At 40.4% G+C, this 13,721-nt stretch overlaps 1 protein-coding gene across 1 annotated transcript; it reads left to right on the plus strand.

The window, feature by feature from the left end:
* The first annotated feature begins 1,312 nt into the window (after positions 1 to 1,312).
* On the plus strand, positions 1,313 to 5,271 carry LOC147861468 (multicopper oxidase LPR1 homolog 1-like). Its single transcript, XM_087322704.1, has 4 exons — positions 1,313 to 1,643; positions 2,903 to 3,505; positions 4,158 to 4,333; positions 4,505 to 5,271. Exons 1-4 carry the CDS (start codon positions 1,326 to 1,328, stop codon positions 5,160 to 5,162), a joined length of 1,755 nt encoding a protein of 584 aa, XP_087178830.1. The 5' UTR covers positions 1,313 to 1,325; the 3' UTR covers positions 5,163 to 5,271.
* Positions 5,272 to 13,721: the final 8,450 nt, after the last annotated feature.

Below are 13,721 nucleotides of genomic sequence, written 5' to 3' on the forward strand. Positions count from 1 at the left end.
GTCTTTCTTGGTTTCACTAGCCATAATTTGATTTCACAAGACTTTTGGCTAACATTTACAAAAGATAAAGGGATTATTAATATCATATAAATATGCTATCCCCAGTTTGAGTGCCCAATTGTGATAACCCTATTCACATTAACATGCCAATTTGCATAAACATATTGTGATATTTAAGGACATATCAATTGATTCTCTACCTCATTAGAGCTGATAATAACAATATATGGTACATTTCACAATGATCTCAGGTGTTATTTAAACACATATAGGAAAATAAAGTTGTACGATCCAATGATGTGCAATTGTTCTCCTTGTTTTAGTGCACAACAAAGATATGTGGTGGAGTTCCACTGGTGAGTCACATGACATTAAATATGTAAATTTTAGGATATTTTATAAGCACTTCAAGCCAATAATGCAATATTGATCCAATTCAAGTGTTTCAAAACTATGTGCAATGCCATCACACAGATCTATGTTACTGCCATCACATAGATCCATTCTTGTGAAAAATATAAGTTAGATAACTTTAAAAACACATCCAAACACCAATAAAGAACAACGCCAATTTGTGCATCACATAGATCCATTCTTGTGAAAAATATAAGTTAGATAACTTTAAAAACACATCTAAACACCAATAAAGAACAACGCCAGTTTGTGCAAACACATTGATGACGTGTTCTTATTCACAAAAGTGCAAAATAAAATTTTGAGCTATGGTGTTGGAAATATTTATTAAGAAACCAAAATATGTTCAAGATATACAACATAATTATGTTGAATTCTTCTATATATTTATGGTTTTATTTCATATTGTTTCATGCATAGGAATGGAACATGACAAGCTAGTAAACAAACATTTCATGAACATTTGTGTCTAACCAACAATTGTGTGCGGATTTGCATGGTTGTACCAACTTGCAACAACATTGTTTTAAAAAAGAAACATATGTATAAGATGTGGGCTTCAACAAAAGTGAAGTTTGAAAACCTAACATTGTTTTAAAATGGTGAACGAGATGTGGGTTCTTTTAAATAGGCTTGCAACATGCCAATGACGAACAAGTGAAGACCTAACCTTTAGAAAAGAACATATGTATAGGATGTGGGTTCTTTTAAAAACACTTGCAACTAGTCAATTACCTTGTTTAAAAAAATGTATATGATGTGGGTAATTTTAAAAACATTTTCAACAATCCAATAGGCGAACATGTGAAGATTTTTATAAGAGCTCAAATGTTCTTGTTTCCCTTCATCGAGTTATGAATCAAGCATTTCTTGGATTGAATGGAAAGGAATGGGAGAAGCTACCTAAGAACATGACAAGACAAGTCATGGTTTTGATGACAGTGTTGATGGTGGGAGGCGTGATGGGTGCCCGACACCATCATCCTAGTGGAGAGGGTGATGATGAGAATACCACTACAGTGTGTTTTCGAGAGCCAAGTAGCCCTTCTCTCTCTAGTTTCACTGAGGAGCTCCCCATACTACCGAGAATAGATGTCTCCACTGGAGTTCCTCTTGTTATAGGGGCTTATCGTATCAAGCAAAGGTTCCATACAGACCTCCCCTCTACTACCCTCTATGCCTTTGGTACCTCGCTTTCAACTGCCTATTCCCCAGGCCCTGTCCTTGAGGTAAAACTAAATCTGCTCTCATTTGTTTATGATGCCCACAACACTTTAACTATGTCCTATACAACAGACCTAAGGTGTAGAACTCCTCATACCTCATTAACTATGTTCTAGATTGATAGTGATGTCTAATATGCATTAATGGATAACCTTTTATATTACATATAATTTGTAGTTCCGTAAGTTGGCCACATAAAATTGTAGAATAACAAGGGAGATGAAGAGATCTAGGGTTCTCCCTCTCTACATTATATTTTTTGCAAGCACATTATATTGGACTTACCTATCCAACAACCATTGCTTCAAACTCATTAATAGAAGAAAAGAGTCACTCATTTACAAGGCAAGAGATTATATCAGAAAGGTTTTGCTCAAATAATTAAGATCACATCATAAATTTCCGTAAATGTACACCAAACACTTAGGCCATAATAACAATTCGATGAATGCTCTTAGTTCTTCGAATATCAAAATAAATATTAGGATTTAGTAGTTAAAAAGATTAATTGCTTCATGTACAACAATCAACCATTGTAAATAGAAAGGACCAAATAGGTATAGCTTAGTAGGATGGTTCTTTTGGTGAGGTTGCTTTAGTTCCTAGTTTTAGGGTGAGTATTTTGTGATACACTTTATAAGGGATGTTTGCATCAATATAATGCAAGAACGCCACCATTTCTAAGGGACAAATTTATTTTGTTTCATATTTTTTAGGTGAATAACACATAAAGCAAGAATGTTGCATTTTCAAAGGTTTGATTTGTAGATTAGAATACAAGAACCATCAACTTGAAAATGTATTAGCTTATAGGAAAAGCTCACAAAAGAAAGGTTGATTTGGAAAAAGTTCGTGATTTTTGCCGATCAACAAAAGAATAAGTGTTTACAATGAGAGGCAAGAGCTAGTTCATGTGCCCTCCTTCATTGTGCACATTTATCTAGTACATTGGTAGGTCTATGCCAAATGAGGGGCATTTTGCGAATGCCATGAAAATGTAAGAGGTATTAAGGCAAAATTCCCTCCAAACCTTTGTTTTCTTGATTTTGGAAATGGCTAGGTATTTTGGGAGTTTCATGAAAATGCGTAAATTGTTTAAACAAAGATGTTACAATGATAGAGTTCCATACTAGTTTAATGATTGAAAGACAATATGGGATAACATATTTGATTCATAATTGGTTGAATGATTAAGTACTACATAGGACACAAATATCATAATTTCCTAATGATTCATATTATTACATATTAACATTTGTTGCAGGCAAGGAGATACGTTCCAACAAGGATAAGGTGGGAGAATCACATAGAAGACAACACCCACATCCTACCAGTAGACACAAGCATAGGAATTGCACGAGTGAGTCAAGGGGTACCAATAGTGGTCCATTTACATGGGGCAGAGGTAGAGAGCTTTGCAGATGGCAACCCAGATGCATGGTTCACATCCATGGGAGAAAGAGGAGAACAATACATCACACAAGACTATATATACCCAAACAGACAATCCCCATCCATGTTGTGGTACCATGACCACACAGTTGGTATAACACGACTTAATATTGCGGCGGGGCTATTTGGCCCTTACATCATTAGATCTCCCCTTGAAGAAGAGAGACTAGGCCTCCCTTCTGGTGCATATGAAATTGTTCTAGTTTTCCAAGACAAGCGTTTTTTTGCAAATGGTGACATTCGGTTTCCAAATGTTGGTAGTAACCCAGATGTTCATCCGAAATGGTGTCTTGATTCGTTCGGTGATACCATGATTGTGAATGGGAAGGTTTGGCCGTTCTTGAATGTGGAGCCGAGACCTTACCGATTTCGTATGCTTAATGCCGACACTGAACGATTCCTCAACTTGTCACTTGTGAGTTTTGCTTTTGCTTTCCTTGGTTGAGTTGTGTTTTATTATCTACCTTGGTAGTCAAACATGACTCGTGGAACTAAAATGGAACATTTTTCATGTAGTGTGTGCAGTTGATTAGTAAATTGGATGTTCATTATATATTTTATACTATTAAGAATGTCACTTAATTGTATTGCTTTGCCTTTGAGTTTTTCGCGGGCATACCACTAGAGATGTGAAAACTCTGTCAAAACCTGAACATATTGAATATCATTAGACAATGCTTAATGATTAGAAAATAAAATAATGTTATAATATTTGGCATCTTCAAACACAAAATATCGGAATGAGCCTTTTTCCAAATGATTTGAAATTGCATGTTTCTTTCCTTTCCTATGTTGGAGGTATGTTGAGTCATTGTGCTATAGTTGCTCTTCTACTTTTGCTTTTGTAAATGGTGAATTGGTATTTGCGTACACACTACTTGTTTTGCTTTTATGTGCAAGGAATACGAATAAATAGAAGAGAGAGGCTATTGTTGAGAATATAATGGGGTACAATAATATTGATGTAGAGGGATACTTTTGAATGTTAAGATGAAGAGAGAGAATGTTGTTGGTGATATAGTGTGTTGATTTAATATAAATGTGGGTTTGATTTCTTTTATGAATAGCTATTTAGATCAGGAGATAATCTTCGATTCCATCAAATAGGCACTGATGGGGGCTATTTGCGTAATCCTCAAGTAATTGATAACTTATTAATTGCACCTGCTGAACGGGTTGACGTAATCATTGAATTCAATAATATAAGACCGACGACACAAATAATGTTGAGAAACTCTGCAAGGCAAGTTGCTCTCCTTAAATATTTGCTTTGCTTAGAGTAATTGTTTTTTAAGCTAGGAAATGTTAAATTGAATGAGTTGGACATCAAAGCATTTTAAGCTAGGAAATGTTTCCACGTTAAGCTTCAACATGTAATGTTTGGTTATTCTTACCATGCAATGATATAAAGCAGGGCTCCCTTCCCAGATGGGGCGAATGGTCCAGGAAATACTAAAGACGTCATGAAGTTTATTATTTTGGAACCAAAATCACCATACAACAACATCAATGGACTAGTACTCCCTCAACAAGAGTGGAATTTTCGAGTTTCTGATTTCACCACAACAAGGACTCATCGACTCATAGACGTGTTTGGCCCAAATGCAAACATACCAGTGCAACTTCTCTTAGATAATTTGAGATGGGGAGATACTCCCACCGAGATTGTCCAAGAAGGCACGTCTGAGATTTGGGAATTAATCAATCTCACCAATGAGGCTCACCCCATACACATACATTTGATTACATTCTTGGTTATGAATGTGCAAAGGTTTAATGTGGCAGGTTATACAAATGGCACTTGTTCTCTAAGTATCGCTTACCCTATTGAAACATCATGCTTCTTAGGGTATCCATTAGAGGGTATAGGCATGCCTGCGTATCTCCAAGGTTGGAAGGACACTGTGATTGCAATGCCAGGCATGATCACACGTCTCGCCATCCGATTCACTGATCGTGATGGTCGTCGATTCCCATTTAATCCTAGCACACGCCCTGGCTATGTTTGGCATTGCCACCTTTTGGGCCATGAAGACAATGACATGATGAGACCATTATTAGTCATTCTCTAAGTATTTTTCCTTGCTTGTTTAAAGGAACAAGTCCTAAAGGCTCAAAAGTAGAGGTGAACCAAATTAAATTGGTTAGGACACACTTCCTAAGGAGGTCGTTGTTGTTTTGAGGGGCTACATAGTTCGAAAATTGATTGTCAAGCCTATATTTGAGGAAGATAACATAATTGTTTTTTATTCACATGTGGACATCTAAGTAATGATAATAATATATTTGACAATGGAAAAAACTGGTAGTCTTTTTATTACAAATAAATACTTGGCAATGAAAATGGTTGAGCTTTGTATGCATCGACATTTCTTTGCGATGTTCACTCTTTGGATTTTGGAAATTATGACCACATTTTCAAGGTAGTGTGGATCAATTCTCAACTAAAATCATGAAGAAATTCTAAAACAATGCAACATGAAAATATCGCTTGACACTTGAACTCATGCTAATCTTAATGTTGCAAATAAAATACGTATAATTGGGACATCATGTTCACTATAAGGCATGTAATGCCTTATTTATTTATTTGTTCTTCCATTTTTCAAGGTGGGATTATGATTACTGTTGAGAATCAAGCTCAACCTAGTCTAGTGTGTGAACATACCCTTGAGAGTGTGCACTAAAAGGTCAAAAGTCACCACTCTTATCTACACATTAACTATGTGTCATAGAATCATATTCTGTGACACATAACTAATGAGTTCTCACATTCCCCATGACTTATGAGCTTCGATAGTTAATAAAGAGAGAGAGTGACTATATAAAGCACTCTCCTCCTACTTTGTAATGAGGTCGATTAATCTCCTTTGTAATATACATCTTCTTGAGTATTCTATTGTCTCTCAAAAATCTATCTTTTGTTTCCCTCCTCTATCTCTCTCTCTCTCTCTCTCTCTCTCTCACACACACACACACACACACACACACACACACACACACACACACAACACACATCTCTCACCTATTCCGCTACACAAGAATCATACCCGATTCTTTACATGTTATCAGAGCGGTTTGGTAGCTCCATCTAGCCCATCCACATGTGTTGAGCTCTACGCCAACGTTCAAGAAGAACCGGCTCATCGCTATCGTAGTGCGACTACATAGCTCGTATTCAAGAGAGAAGAAGAAGGAAGAAATCTACATTGAACACCATGAATACTCAAATGGGGAGCGCTCTCCCTAGCGAGAAGTTGGACTAAAACAACTTCGCATCTTGGGAGTACAAGATGCACCAATACCTTGTCGGCCAAGGCTATTGGGGTTACATCAAGGGAGCACAAGAAAATCGACCCGACCTGGAAGACGCCGACTACTCAACATGGGAGCAAGCGGCGAGTCGAGTAATGTATTGGTTGGCGACATGTGTTCACGACCACATGCTCGGTTACATTCGAGAAGCCGAGGCGCCAAAGGAAGCGTGGGAAAATCTACGAAAGATTTTCACTGCCAACACGACCGCGAGGAAGCTTCAACTCCGCCAAGAGTTGAACAACATCCAACAACGGGACATGTCCATCACAAGCTACACCTTGAGGATCAAGGAGCTTTGTGACTCGCTCAACTTAATAAGCGTTAATGTGGATGATGATGAGATGGTGCAAATATGCCTCGGCGGCCTTGCACCACGGTTCGGCTTGATGAGAACCGCCGTCCTAGCAAGGGAGAATCCTTCCTCTTTCTTTGATCTTCAATCTATGTTATTGATCGAAGAGAATCATGTTCGAACAAGGAGCAACGCCTCGGAAGGCCACATGCTCTACACACATTCGAATGGAGGACGAGGATGCGGCCGAGCAAGAGGCCGATTCGGCCAAGGACGAGGTGGCGGACGAGGTTCGACATATGATGTCGCGAAGATTCGCGCGTGCGTGTGCTACTCGAGCGACCACCGGGGTCTTGGACTGGGGAGGACGTTCGCGGAATTATCAAAGCTAGATGACGATCAATGTAAGATTGGATGAAATTTGTTCACTTGAGAAGAAGAAAGATTGTACACCTGAGAAGTAGAAAAACATGAAGAAGATAAAGACAAATATAATTATATTGATGATAGTGGTGTTGGTGATATCACATATTGAGCCCCCCTTACACAAGCCCAACTAGAGGCTTTTATAGGTCTTTCCATGCTTGTGACATGCACAAAACCATGGGCTAAAACCATGGTTTTGTGCACACGGTTTTGCTTATGTCATGCACAAACCATGGGTTTAGAATCATGGTTTTGTGCACATGGTTTTCTGTGGTTGTTTCATCTATAATTCGTATATAAAAAGGAAATACATAGAATCTACACTATATGATAGTTGTCCTAATGGTAAGGATATCATCTTGTATCTTAGAGGTGCAAGGTTCAAACCTTGCGTGCACCCCTGTGTATGAACTCAAGTGCCACTAGGCCTTAGGTTTATTTGCTAAGTGCATGTGCAATGTTGCACATCCTTGGTTTATTCGTCTCACTCGGTTTCACACCGTAGCCGAAAATCGTCACGACAACGACAACAATTCCCAAATTCGGCAACAAGACGGAAGCCATCGAGGAACCTTCAGAAGAAGGGGGAGCTTCCATTCCGGTTTGAGTCGACAAAACTCGATCGAATATGGTTATTGCGGAAAAATCGGCCACCATGAAGAAGAGTGCCGAAAGAAGAAGCGTGAGTCGGCTTCCACAAGCCGACAACTCACCAATTACGCCACCAACTCCGACTATGAAGATCATGGCGGAATGTTTGTAATGAGACATAGAGCAAATCCTATGTCGGCCTCTACTTCGACTAATGCCTCCAATTCGGAAGATGTATGGTTCGTCGACTCCGGTGCTTCAAACCATATGACGTCCCATCAAGAATGGTTCAAAGACCTTCGAGAGCTAGATCGACCCAGTTATGTCGAGACCAGAGACGACACCACTTATTCGATTTGGCATGTCTGCAATGTCCCATTTGGGAAAGAAGGTAAACAAACTTGCATAAAAAATGTCTTACATGTACCCACCATAACGAAGAATTTGGTCTCGGTCGGCCAAATTGTGGAGCAAGGGATGCAAGTTCGATTCAACCAAGGAGGAGGTTGCTTCATCGAGAAGGAAGGCCGACTAATTGCTCGTGGTTGAAGGGAAGACCAAATGTTTATCCTCGAAGCGAACGAGGTAAAATCGGCCATGTTTGCAAAGGGCCTCAAACACAACACTGACATAGAGCTATGGCATAAAAGAATTGGCCATATCAATCTCAACAAACTCAAGGCGATGCAATCGAAAGGAGTCATCATTGGGCTCCCGACCTTCAAAGAGAAAGAGATTGAAGGAGTATGTGAAGCATGCCAATTCGGCAAGCAACATTGACACCCGTTCCCGAAGGAGAGGAATGTAAGCAAAGGCCTATTGGACGTAGTCCACTCGGATGTGTGGGGACCGGCACAGACGACTACGTTTAGAGGATGTCGGTACTATGTTACCTTCATCGATTACTTCTCTAGATACACGTGGATCTTTCCCATGAGGATGAAGAGCGAAGTGTTTACACACTTCCAAAAATTCAAAAGCGAAGTCGAAAAGACAACTAGGCGTCATGTACGATGTCTTCGGTCAGACGGAGGAAAGGAATACTTCTCCGATGCGTTCACGGCATACCTTCGACAAGAAGGAATTCGGTGAGAATTCACTTGCTGACACACACCACGACAGAACAGTGTAGCCAAACGCAAGAATCGACACATCTCGAAGTAGCAAGGGCCATGCTAAATGAGAAGCATATGCCCAAGTCATATTGGGTAGAATATGCAAATACCGCCGTCTACCTCATGAACTGGTGCACAATATCCGGAGTGCACGAGGTCACCCCACACGAGAAATACTATGGGAAGAAGCCGGATCTATCCCCTGTAAGGATATTCGGCTCCATTGCATACATGCACATTCCCGATGAGAAGTGGTAGAAGCTTGACCCAAAATCAGAGAAGTGCATCCTCGTGGGGTACTCACAGGAGCAAAAAGGGTACAAGTGCTTCAACCCCTCTACTCGGAAGACTCGTGTAAGTCGGGATGTCGTCTTTGACGAATCGACATCATGGTACAACTACAAACCTGAACCGACTCCTCCCGAACCATCTACGAACGACCTCGACAACACAGAAGACGATGATCAACTAAGGTCAATACTCGAAGAGAGTCCGATCTCAACTAGATTGAGCGGACCACAAGATCCTCTGAGCAACCAAAGCTCATCTCGGTCAAGTCCAAAGATGGACAAAGGGAAGGCCAAAATGCCGGAATATGAAGACGATCACTTCAATGGCAACGAATCGACTCATTCACTCGATAGTGAGTTCGATGGCTTTGATGTGCCTCTTATGAGGTCACCTTGAGTTGAGAAAGCATTCACACTGGCAAATGAGAAACTCCGTCACTCCACCCGAGAGAAGAATCGGGTTAGCTAATTCGGCTACAACGACTATATGGCATACCACTATGCCTTTATGATGAAGGTGGCAATAGTTTGAGAACCGGAGAACTTTGTCGAAGCTGCTAAAGATCCTCAATGGGTCGAAGCGATGAATGAGGAGATGCAAGCTCTCAACAAGAATGAGACATGGGATCTCGTCCCTCACTCACCGCACAAGAAGGCAATCGGCTGCAGATGGATATACAAAGTGAACTATAATGCCGACAATTCCGTCAACCACTACAAAGCTCAACTCGTAGCAAAGGGCTATGCACAAACACAGGGTGTCGACTATGAAGAGACCTTTGCCCCGGTGGCAAAGATGACAACTGTGCGAACCGTGATAGCGCTTGTAGCAATGAAAGGGTGGCACCTCCACCAGATGCATGTCAAGAACACTTTTCTTCAAGGCGAATTAGAAGAGGTGTACATGGTACAACCACCCGGCTTCGAATCCAACATTCATCCGAAAGCCATCTGCCGACTCAAGAAGCCTCTCTACGGCCTTAAGCAAGCACCACGTGCTTGGCATTCAAAGATAACACAATATCTTTATCGAATCGGCTTCCGAATGTCAAAATCCGACAATTCTCTCTATGTAAGAAGCGATTCCGAAAGTCCGATCATCATCATCCTGTACGTGGATGATCTGGTCATTGGAGGTGAGCATCTAATCGACATCAACAAGGTCAAATCCCTCCTTTCCAACAAATTTGAGATGAAGAACATGAAAGAGATCCATTACTTCCTTGGCATCGAGGTGATTCAGACTCCAGCTAGGATTATGATCTCCCAACGGCACTACATTCTCAACTTGTTATACAAGTTCGGGATGATTGAGCGCAAGTCTGTGGCAACACCTCTTGACCGAAACCTCAAACTAGATGCCAATTCTGGCACCACAGAGTGTGAGCCGACTCAGTATTGACAACTGATCGGTAGTCTTATCTACCTCACGATCACTCGACCAAACCTGAGCTATCCGGTCGGACTTCTTAGCCAGTTCATGCAAACGCCATGAGATATCCATTTGGATTGTGCTAAGAGAGTGCTACGATACGTGAGCGGAACAATGGACTATGGCATTCTCTATAAGTCGGCCACGTCAATTAAACTCGAGGGGTACACAGATGCCGACTGGGCAGGCTACAAAGCCGACCGACGATCAACCTCTGGTTTTGTTTTCTCCCTCGGAAGTGGAGCCATCTCTTGGAGTAGCAAGAAGCAACCAACCGTCGCTCTTTCGAGCACAGAGGCCGAATATAGGGGCGCGACGGTGGCTGCATGTGAAGCCGTATGGCTCAAGAGGATATTAAAGGATCTGGGCGTTCCCATCAAAGATCCAATTCTCCTTTATTGCGACAACATGAGCAGTATTTGTCTGGCTCGGAACCCGATGTTCCACGCACACACAAAGCATATCGAAGTGCACTATCACTTCATTCAAGAGCGTGTTCAGGCTGACGATGTCGACCTTCAACATATGTCTACGAATCTTCAAACAACCGACATCTTCACCAAAGCCCTAGGAGCCGACAAGCTTCGGCAATTCCTGTCAGACCTTGGGTTGATGGTCCTTGACTTGCCAAGCTTGAGGGGGAGTACAAGCGAAAATCAGACACCGTCTGAACCGGATACGAGCCGGATGTACCGGATACGAGCCGAAGCGGACATAAACCGAAGTAGCCGACCAAAATTGAGCTCTAGGGGGCTTGTTGAGAATCAAGCTCAACCTAGTCTAGTGTGTGAACACACCACCCTTGAGAGTGTGCACTCAAAGGTCAAAAGTCACCACTCTTATCTACACATTAACTATGTGTCCTAGAATCATATTCTATGACACATAACTAATGAGTTTTCACATTCCCCATGACCCATGAGCTTCGGTAGTTAATGAAGAGAGAGAGTGACTATATAAAGCACTCTCCTCCTACTTTGTAATGAGGTTGATTAATCTCCTTTGTAATATACATCTTCTTGAGTATTCTATTGTCTCTCAAAAATCTATCTTTTGTTTCCCTCCTCTCTCTCTCTCTCTCACACACACACACACACACACACACACACACACACACACACACACACACACACACACACACACATAACGCACATCTCTCACCTATTCCGCTACACAAGAATCATACCCGATTCTTTACAATTACGTATATAATTGCTTTTATCCCTATGACCAATGGCATTTGGGGAAATAATGTAAATGTAGGGGTATGGAACAAGGAATTACATGATGTAGGGTCAAACTACTTCAATGTTAGGGGCCACAATTGCTATGTTTCTAGATCTCACCAGTGTACAAAAAAGTGGTTTGCGCAAGGTTCTATTGTGAATATTGGTTTTGGAATTGCTAATTTGTAGGTTCTATGTTTATTCATAGATTATGGACTTTTGGGTTAAGGGTAAATAATTAAATTTAGATATACGATACACTAATTAGAACCTTTAAGTTATCATATGAATGCTCATTTGTTATAACTTGCACATCCTAACATACACTTCTTCTTCGTCTATGTTTTCCCATTATAGGGTCGTACACAGAGTATGGAACATTTCCTAAAGATAGGCATCAAATCAAGAAATGATGGATAATTAATTGACTATCCCAATAAGGAAGTGTTTCTAATGGGAAACATTTCCATGATCACTACATATATGAAAAACATCTTATCATTGTCTCACCTTGCATCATGCTACTATGAATGGGGAGAAGAGAGTTTGAGTATTGGGAGTACAAATAGCGTGGTTGCAAAATTTGAATGTTCTTGTAAATCATATTCATCAATTAGTGATTATACCTCATTGTCATTCAAAATAAGGACCAAAGTATCTAGGACACATATTCTTGTCACTCAAGGATGGTTCAACATATTTGCTTGGTTAATCACTCATTGTCCACATTACCATTCCTGACACTTTAATCTCAGTCTTATGCCTAAGTTGTTTGGATAAACCCAACGTATCAATACCCTCCCAAGGCCTCCACAACTCAACTATATGTGGCTCTAAATAGATTGTCCATCATTTTCTCTTTTTGAAGAGGTTACATTAACATGACTAGCTTTATCGTGGTAACTGTTGACATGGTTGATGTGGGAATATGAACAATACTTCTTGAGGTTGTGATAAACCTGAGTGTTGATGGTGTGGAGGTTTCATAAAAGTATATTCTCGATGGTCGTGGAGATGAAGGAGATGGTCGGTTTCGACATGCGAGAGGATAGTTGTGGGCTAACAAATGTGGCCCACTATGTTTTATTCCAAGGTGGAGAATATGTTAAAGGAAAACAAAGGAAGATTGTTCTCATTAGGGAACCGGAGGACATGCTCACATTCAAACAGAGGATAAACTTCAATGCTCATTACATGGTATGTGGAACATGGACCTACTTTGTGGATATGTTGAGTATGGTATGTTGGTATGGTTATATTGAAGATCTTTAGTACATGTTGAACCAGATGCAAACAGAGGGTGTATCCCCAAGTCTGGCTATCTTTGTCTGCAACATGAAGAAGATGGGTTCTAGAGGCTCCTAACTATAGAAACATGGATGTTTTGATGAAACACTAAAAGTTTTGAGATGATGGAGCTTGATGGCATCCATGAATTTGCAATTGTTGTTGGTGATCTAAACCAGATTTTTGCGGAGGGAGAGCAATTGCATTTCATTCATTGTGACTTCTAAAAGTTTGGAAAAAGAAAGTCACAAAGTTTTAGTAGTGTTTGGGAGAGTTGTTAGTCAAGCACTCGATCTAACTTGGTATTGGTATACTGGCAGGCCTTCATTCTATTGTGCATTTAAACTCAAATGTTCTTACAGACAGAGATGTTTAGATGCCAAAAGTTTTGATGCCCATGAAAGATTTGAGAGAATCTTTGACGGATTTAAGTGAATTGCCAAAGTTAACAGAGATTGAACCAAAGAGTAGTAAACAAATTGAATTTTGTACAAAAGGAGGGTCAAAATGATGGCAAGGATAGAAAGGAACCAAGATATCATAGTGGGGTTTTTGAGAAAAATACTGTATTGATAGCTTCGATTGGAAAAATGTTGCTCAATATGCTTATGGCTTGGCTGCCTTAGGTCATCAATTATTCTCCTTGGGCCTATC

The sequence above is a fragment of the Azolla caroliniana genome, unplaced genomic scaffold, assembly GCF_043228905.1.
Source record: "Azolla caroliniana isolate FFs.n. ecotype wild unplaced genomic scaffold, voAzoCaro1.0.p SCAF_7, whole genome shotgun sequence".
NCBI lineage: Eukaryota > Viridiplantae > Streptophyta > Polypodiopsida > Salviniales > Salviniaceae > Azolla > Azolla caroliniana.